The sequence below is a fragment of the Taudactylus pleione genome, unplaced genomic scaffold, assembly GCF_031769625.1.
Source record: "Taudactylus pleione unplaced genomic scaffold, aTauple2 ptg000481l, whole genome shotgun sequence".
Lineage (NCBI taxonomy): Eukaryota > Metazoa > Chordata > Amphibia > Anura > Myobatrachidae > Taudactylus > Taudactylus pleione.
Genome location: NW_028284883.1, coordinates 2,330,177 through 2,338,864, shown reverse-complemented (window position 1 = coordinate 2,338,864; position 8,688 = coordinate 2,330,177). Strand labels below are relative to the sequence as shown.

At 42.4% G+C, this 8,688-nt stretch overlaps 1 protein-coding gene across 1 annotated transcript in view; it reads left to right on the top strand.

Moving 5' to 3' along the window:
• Window positions 1-1,524: 1,524 nt before the first annotated feature.
• The window catches only part of LOC148502844 (cytochrome P450 2F2-like), a 47,843-nt gene continuing 40,679 nt past the window's right edge, over window positions 1,525-8,688 (top strand). The window contains exon 1 of the mRNA XM_088449325.1: window positions 1,525-1,808. Coding sequence (XP_088305451.1) covers window positions 1,629-1,808 — 180 coding nt within the window. The 5' untranslated portion in view covers window positions 1,525-1,628. The remainder of the gene's footprint in view (window positions 1,809-8,688) is intronic.

Here is an 8,688-nt window from a genome sequence, read left to right as displayed (position 1 = left end):
CGTCAGCACAGCAGACACAGGCAAGCACAGGGACTGGCAGGTCCCTCTGAGAGCAGCAGCTGTGGGAAATTCTCTTCTTGCAGTCGCCCTCCTGTTTATGTGAATTGTCGAAATTTTGTGACCAGAGCAGATTAAAAACGGCCTTGTGTGGTCAGAAAATTACGATCATGCCAGGCAAGTGGTTAAAGAAGAAATTACTTATGAAGAACCATCTATGGCAGTGTTGGCTAACCTTGACACTCCAGCTGTTATGGAACTACATAACCCAGCATGCACTGCTACAGTTTTGCTATTAGGGCATGCTAAAACTGTGGCAGGGCATGCTGGGATATATAGTTCCACAACAGCTGGAGTGTCAAGGTTAGCCAACACTGATCTATGGAGTCATTAAAATGTATCACATAACCTTTATCACTTGTTAGTTTTGGTACGGGACAACCTATTACTTTTCATATTGCACTTTTGGTGAACATTTTTATGTTATTGCACTGGGAGGCTCTCTTTTCAATTTGATTAGCTGTGATGAATTTGCAGGTACAAATCACTGCGATGACAGCTGCACTTTACGGCAGCTTGAACTCACGCAAAATTCCTCACAGCCCCATAGAGCTGTGAGCAAAATTGTTCGAATTCGGGCTCAAAGCCGGCTGTAATAGTTGCGAGAGGAGGTGCTGTTGTCACCGTTTTAATGCCATGGCAATGACAACTCGCACCCTTCACAGTTAATTGGATTGGCCCCATAGTATGTATTAGCTGATTATAAGTTATCCATTGGCTGATTGCAAATGCCTATTCATCAGTGTTTATTGTTATTATTGCTCGGACAGCAACATCAATAGTATATTGCAAAATGAATAAAGGATTTTTTTATGAAGCAGTGATAACCCATTTCTCTGGTGTTTTAGTCAGAGAAAGGAGTCATTACTGCTTCTTCCAATTTATTAGGAGTAATCACTGATGACTCCTCTCTTTGTGCAACTAATCACCATCCCCATGGACAATTTTTAAAAATTAGGTAAACTGAATGTAAGAAACGTTAAAGAGAGTCTCTGCTGGATCCCCGCTGGGTAAAATCTATGGTATCTGGGTGAAACCAGTGTTATGTACATCCTGCTGGTCACACATGCTCATATCAATGGAAGCCTACACTGGCTGAATTGGGCTGCTGGTGATAAAGAGAATATCTTGGTTTAGCAGGGTTTTCTAAGAGGCTCCAAGAGGGGCCCCAGAATGATAATCTACAGGGAAACTATATTCTGTATCAATGCTATATGTACAGATACGCACCGCACTCATTGGTCCACTAAGAAAGTAATAAAAAAAAAATTCCTACCTTTTGCTTTCAGCATTTATGTGTAGAGAATCTGAAAAAAGTAATATAGTTTCTATTCAGCATAAAATCTGAGCATTATAAACATTTTATGTAGCATAGAAATGTATTATTTTAATCAACTTTATACAAATAGGTCCTCTGTAATATGATCTACCAGATCAATGCCAACACCAGGAAAACTTCCAACATCATTACTGTCAGATCCAGTTAAAAAAAACCAACGCCCACATTGTAATGCCAGCATGAGGAACAGTACAGGTGATCCACAGATGCAGCTCCAGTGAATCGTGGAGACATGACTGACTTTCACAGCGTGACGGCTGGCTTGGTAGCTCTTGTAACGTTTATATTAGTTCTCTCCTATGGGAAATATGTGTGGAGGAGAAGGAAGATGCCTCCTGGACCATTTCCTCTCCCCATTTTGGGGAACTATCTGCAGATTCAGTCTGAGGGGCTAGTGTCTGGTTTAGTAAAGGTGAGCGATGAGTTAATGTAATTGTCTGTCTTTTTGGAGTTGTGGGGTAATGTTTGCTCTGAGTGAGCAAACATAACCCCACAGGGACAGGTTGGCCTGTCCCTCCTAGAGCAGTTATTCCTTCCACTGTAATTGATAACATTATTTAAATGACAGATAGTATATGAATTATTAGTAGCAAGTGCCTTATATCATAATGGCTTCCAGTAGTCAAACAATATTTGATCAACCAGGGAAACCACTGATATAACCTTAAAATGTTGGTGTCAATGTCTCTGAAACTTTAATTTGATTTTTTTAGTATTTAAATAATAACAATAAATGGAATCCCAACATTTGTTTTTGCACGCCGTCAGACTCATCTGTATTTCTTATTAACTTCATCTAGCACATGCTGCACTCAACATTATAGTAATAAACAACTTTTGTACCTGAGCAGCAATGTCCACATTTGCTGTATATGATACATTTTATACTCCTACATAAAGCTGATGTATGCATTCAAATTATATAATACTGTTTGAATTCTACAAAGATTATAAACATTCACATGCAACTATGGATGTAATGAATACATTGGCTGGAAATTACTGCTGTTGCACACACTGCAAGCAATATAAATACATCTGTATCTACAGTATCTGGGACTACAGGGCTTGCCTATGCACAGTATATTCCAAGGACCATTACTCTCTGCTCATTCTCCTTGACCTCTCTCCTGCATTTGATACTTTGACCATCCTATCCTGCCAAAAATCCTTCACTCACTTGGTCTATGTGACACTGTCCTCTTCTGGCTGTCCTCCTACCTCTCTGACTGATTTTCTCTGTTTCCTCTCATGACTCCTCTTCCTCCCCCTACAGCCTTTTTCAGTAGGTGTTTCCAAGGTTCTGTTCTTGGACCTCTCCTATTCTCCCTTTATACAGTATGTCTTCTTTAGGTGAACTCATCAGCTCCTTTGACCTCCATTATAATCTCTATGCTGATGATACTAAGATCTTCCTTTCCTCCCCTGATCTCTCCTTCTCTCTACTGACTTGTATCTCCAACTGTCTCTCTGCTATCTCTTCCTGGATGTCCCAGCAATTTCTAAAACTTAATATGTCTAAGACAGAGCTGATCATCTTCCCACCCTCCACCATAACCTCACTACCCTCTATTTATGTATCTATTGATGGCACAACTATCTCTTATAGCCCCAAAGTGTGCTGTCTTGGAGTTATCCTGGACTCATCCCTCTCCTTCAGACCACATATCTAGAACCTCTCGCAGTCCTGTGACTTTCATCTCAAAAATATTTCCAAGATCAGGCCCCATCTCACCCAGGATGCTGCTAAAACCCTCATACACTCACTGGTCATCTCAAGATTGAACTACTGTAACCTCCTTCTATCTGGCCTCCCCAAATCGCTTCTCTCTCCTCTCCAGTCAGTCCTCAATACTGCTGCTTGATTCATTTTCATCTCCAAATGCTCTACATCTGCCTCTCCTACAAGCTCTCCACTGGCTCCCCTTCCCTTTCAGAACCCAATTCAAGGTTCTCACCCTCGCTTACAAAGCACTCTCCCATTCCTCTCTAATTTATTTATCTGATCTAATCTCCCTTCACTCTCCTGTCTACCCTCTTTGTATAACTAATGCATGCTGTCTTTCATGCCAACTGATTGCTTCCTCTCACTCTCGCCTCCAAAATTTTGCCTGTGCTGCTCCATACATTTGGAACTATCTCCCTCTCCCCATCAGTCTCTCCACCTCTCTACAATCATTCAAATGGTATCTCAAGACCCACTACTTCATTAAAGCTTTCCAGCTCTCATCCTAACTTTCTGCTATATGCTCCTTGCTTCCCGTCTACCCAATCTGTGTTACACCTGTTTGTCTGTCCTTCCCTTTTAGAATGTAAGCTCTTACAAACAGTGTCCTCTACCCTCTTGTGGTTCTCCCTACTTTACTTTCATCTACTTCTTACTCCCCACTAGGGCACCTTACACTTGGTTGCTTAAGCTCTGCTGCTTAGGTTGGTGTTATGGTCATTAATGTATCAATGTATATTATCCATGTCCTTGTCTTTGTTACGAATATAGGATAAGATTCACCTCTGACATAAACATTAGTGCTGAGGATTATATGAAGTGATATGGACAACTGAAAAGGTAGTCCTTGAGTGAGGCTTGTAGCCCAGTTGCAGCTTTGAGGACTGATTGGTGTTTGGCAAGGTTGTGGTCTGATGACCAAGTCACAGTCTTGAGGACTGATGTTACTTGGCAAGGTTGTGGTCTTTTGACCATGTTGCAGTCTTGAGGGCTGATTGATACTTGGCAAGCTGGTGGTCTGGTGACCAAGTATCAGCCTTGTGGGCTGATTGATACTTGGCTAGGTTGTGGTCTGGTGACCAAGTTGCAGCCTTGTGGGCTGATTGATACTTGGCTAGGTTGTGGCCTGGTGACCAAGTCACAGCCTTGAGGGCTGATGCTTGTAGCCCAGTTGCAGCTTTGAGGACTGATTGGTGTTTGGCAAGGTTGTGGTCTGATGACCAAGTCACAGTCTTGAGGACTGATGTTACTTGGCAAGGTTGTGGTCTTTTGACCATGTTGCAGTCTTGAGGGCTGATTGATACTTGGCAAGCTGGTGGTCTGGTGACCAAGTATCAGCCTTGTGGGCTGATTGATACTTGGCTAGGTTGTGGTCTGGTGACCAAGTTGCAGCCTTGTGGGCTGATTGATACTTGGCTAGGTTGTGGCCTGGTGACCAAGTTGCAGCCTTGAGGGCTGATTGCTTCTTGGCAGAGACTGCCTTGAACCTTGTAGTAGAAAGTCCACACAGACACTGAAGTGTAACTAAGGCTGCGGCGATGTCTAATAAGTCCACCCAGATCTGGCAGTGCGGCTGAGATTGGCATGATGTTGATGCTGAAAGTTCACTCAGACGCTGATGTGCAGCTGAAACTGTGGGGGCATGAATAACAAGGGTAAATACAAACGTAGTAGTGCAGGTGAGACTGCTGTGATGTTTATAGCAGGAAGTCCACTCAAATGCTGAAATGCAGCTGAGACTGTAGATACATGATGGACATGAGAAACTGGAACACACTGGAGCATGAATTCCACACACAGGAACCGGAAGGCATGTACTGAACACTATCACGGGTATCTGAGCAACCAACAAGTGGAAAAGAAAAAGGAGAAGGAACCAATCCAGTCAAGGCAGAGATGACAGAGCAGTCAGGTAGGATGACTTCATGGAGTAGCAATGGCCCTGAGAGAGCTTCCCAGGGAACTGTTGCCCAACAAGACACAGCGGCAGCTTGTGACAGTACCCCCGCCTTGATGAGGGGTTAATCCCTAGAACCAGGTTTATCAGGAAAGTTCTCAAAAAATCTTATTTTTTTTCTCCATGATAAATTCTTGATGGCCCAAGATGAGAACAGGTGATGGTCTAGCTGGTTGTCTGGAACTGAACCTGGCAGAAGACAAAAATGGTTTGAGCAGAGAGCAATTAAATGTATTGTTGATTTTGAGTGTGTTGGGTAATTTCAGACAAAAGGCAATAGGATTAATCTCAGAGAAGATTCTGAAAGGACCAATGAATTTAGGACCACACTTCTGTGACCATTGGCGAATGTTGATATTCTTAGAGGATAGCCAGACCAGATCTCCAACCTTGAAGCTGCATGGCTTATGATGTCTATCAGACCATGTCCTGGAGCAACAAGATGCTTTGGAAAGGCACTGGAAAACCTTCTTCCAAACAGACCAGAGTCTAGAGATTGATGAAGAGAAAGGAGTTCTAGTTGAGGCAGTCTCAAAAGAATTAACTCTAGGATGCAGCCCAGAATTTAAAAAAAAATGGAGAAATGGAGGAAGATGAATGGCAAGAGTCAAAAATGTTAAAACGTGCAATAAATTGAGTCACTCAACCAGAAACAATGTCCACCAGTAATCCTTGAAGCCTGCAAATATGTTGAATGAGCAAAACAGATAGCTCTTTGCAATAAGGCAGTTTGGAGAGTGGAATTAAATGGGCCATTTTACTGAAATGGTCAACAACTGTCCAAATGACCGAGCAATGAGAGGATGAGGGAAGATCAACAATAAAGTCCATTGCAATATGAGTCCAGGGTTTTGACAGAGTAGGAAGCGGAATATTAAAACCAGAAGGAGCAGTACGAGGAGATTTATTCCAGGCACAGACGTCACAGGCCAAAACAAATTCACAAATGTCTTGGAGCATGGATTGCCACCAAACTGAGTGGGAGAGTAACTCAGCAGTCTTGGAGATGTCCAGATGACCAATAGCTTTGTAGGAATGAAAGTCTGACAGAACTGCTTTGTGAAATCTCTCAGAAACAAAGAGTAATCCCAGAGGTTTTCCTGAAGGAGCTTCAAACTGACAGACAGAAAGAGAATCTGCTAAACTTCTAGTCAAGGCCAGATGGATATGAGAAGTGGGAATGATAATCTCCTAAATGCAAAAGGCTGAATGGGTTGAAATCTTAGTGAATGAGCATCCTCCTTGATATTTTTGGAGCCAGGTCAAAAATAAATAATATAGTTGAAACAATTGAAGAATAAGGCCCAACGTGCTTGTCTAACATTTAATCTCTTAGCGATCTCTATATAAGACAAGTTCTTATGATCCATCAACACAGTAATCATGTGATTAGCTTCCTCCAGCCAGTGCCTCCAGTCTTCAAATGCCCAGTTGATAGCCAATAATTCCTAATTACCGACATCATAATTAATCTGGGCTGCAGCAAAATTACATGAGAAGAAGGCACTTGGATGAAATTTATTATCTCTGGGGTCCTTTTGAGACAAAATGGCACCAACACTAACTTCGGAAGCATCCACCTCAACAATAAACAGAAGATTCGGATTGGGATGATGAAGACTGGAGCTGAACTGAATGCTGATTTCAGCAAATTAAAGGCTTGAAGCTTCTTGGCTGGCCAGTTGGTAATATCAGCCCCTTTTTTAGTAAGTTCAACAATAGGAACAACCATGGACAAAAATTATTTAATAAATCTTGGATAATAATTAGCAAAACCTAGAAAACATTGGATGGCTTTTAGTGTGATAAGTTGAACCAAATCCAAGATGGCTTTGACTTTGCTTGGATCTATGGAAAATCCTTGGGAGGAGATGACATATCCCAAAAAGGAGACCTCCTTCACCTCAAACTCACACTTTTCTGGTTTTTCATATAAATTATTTTCTTGGAGTTTCTGTAGCACCTGTCTCAAATGCTGGCGATTTTGATCCAGAGACTTCAAGTAAATGAGAATGTAATCTAAATAAACAGTGAAAACTTCAAGGTGCTCCCTCAGTACATCATTTGTGAAATTCTGGAAGACAGCTGGGGCATTGAAAAGACCAAAAAGCATGACAAGATATTGATAGTGGCCAGAATGGGTATTGAAGGCAGTCTTCCATTCATCTCCCTCCTTAATCTGGATCAGGTTGTACACCCCTCACAGATCAATCTTGGAAAAGTTGAATGCTTCACGAAGTTGGTCAAATAGAATGGAAATCAAAGGCAAAGGGTAAGAGTTTCAGATGGTTATCTTGTTCAATCCCCAATAGTCAATACACGGTCAGAGAGATCCATCCTCCTTCTGCAGGAAAAAAAAACTACCCAGCCGGATATTTGGATGGTCGAATAAAACTCTTTTTCAAAGCATCTTGAATGTACTCCTGCATAGAAGTGTACTCAGGGATGGACAAGGCGTACAACCTGCCTTTGGGAAGTCTTGCTCCTCATGTGGAGGAAGCGTATCCTCTTTCTTCTTAGAAAACACTTCAGCTAAGTCACAACACGGAGCAGGAATCGCAGGTGATGAATCAGGCTGAATGGTGGCAACAAGTCGAACCGGAAGCACCTTGAATGTACTCCTGCATAGAAGTGTACTCAGGGATGGACAAGGCGTACAACCTGCCTTTGGGAAGTCTTGCTCCTCATGTGGAGGAATTGTATCCTCTTTCTTCTTAGAAAACACTTCAGGAAAGTCACAACAGGGAGCAGGAATCGCAGGTGATGAATCAGACAGAATGGTGGCAGCAAGTCGAACCGGAAGCATCTTGAATGTACTCCTGCATAGAAGTGTACTCATGGATGGACAAGGCATACAACCTGCCTTTGGGAAGTCTTGCTCCTCATGTGGAGGAAGCAAATCCTCTTTCTTCTTAGAAAACACTTCAGCTAAGTCACGATAGGGAGCAAGAATCGCAGGTGATGAATCAGGCTGAATGGTGGCAGCAAGGGAAGGTTTAGACATTGTGAAGAGCAGGTGGAACCATTGAGGAAATTCAACTGTCTGCCAGGTGATGACAGGGTTATGTTTCCTGAGCCATGGTAGCCCTAAAATCAGAGGAGCCAGTGGACACTGAAACAGAAGAAAAGTTATATTTTCTGAATGTAAGGCACCGATGGACAAAAGGATTGGGAGGTGATTGGAAGTAAACTGCTACTTTGGAAAAATCATTGCAATTTAGTCCAATAACAGAGACCAGTTGAGGTAAGTGCTCGGAAACTAAACCTAATGTGTTAAATAATGAAATGTCTATAAATGTATCTGCTGCACCACTGTCCAAGAAAAGCAGAAATGGGAAACTGTTTATCCTGAACCTGGATTAATGTGGGAATAAGGACTGAATTATTGGGCTCTACAGATGCAAGGCCTAGATGTAGCTCTTCTTCTACATCTAGACCTTGGCTTTTCCCAACTTGACTGGACAAACTAAGGCGGTATGTCCTTTTCCTCCACAGTACAAACATTAGCCTTGTGACCATCTTCTGTGTTTCTCCTCAGAGGAAAGACAGAAAGTCCCTAGCTGCATGGGATCTTCTTGATCAGGAGGTGTCACCCAGACTGGCAATTGT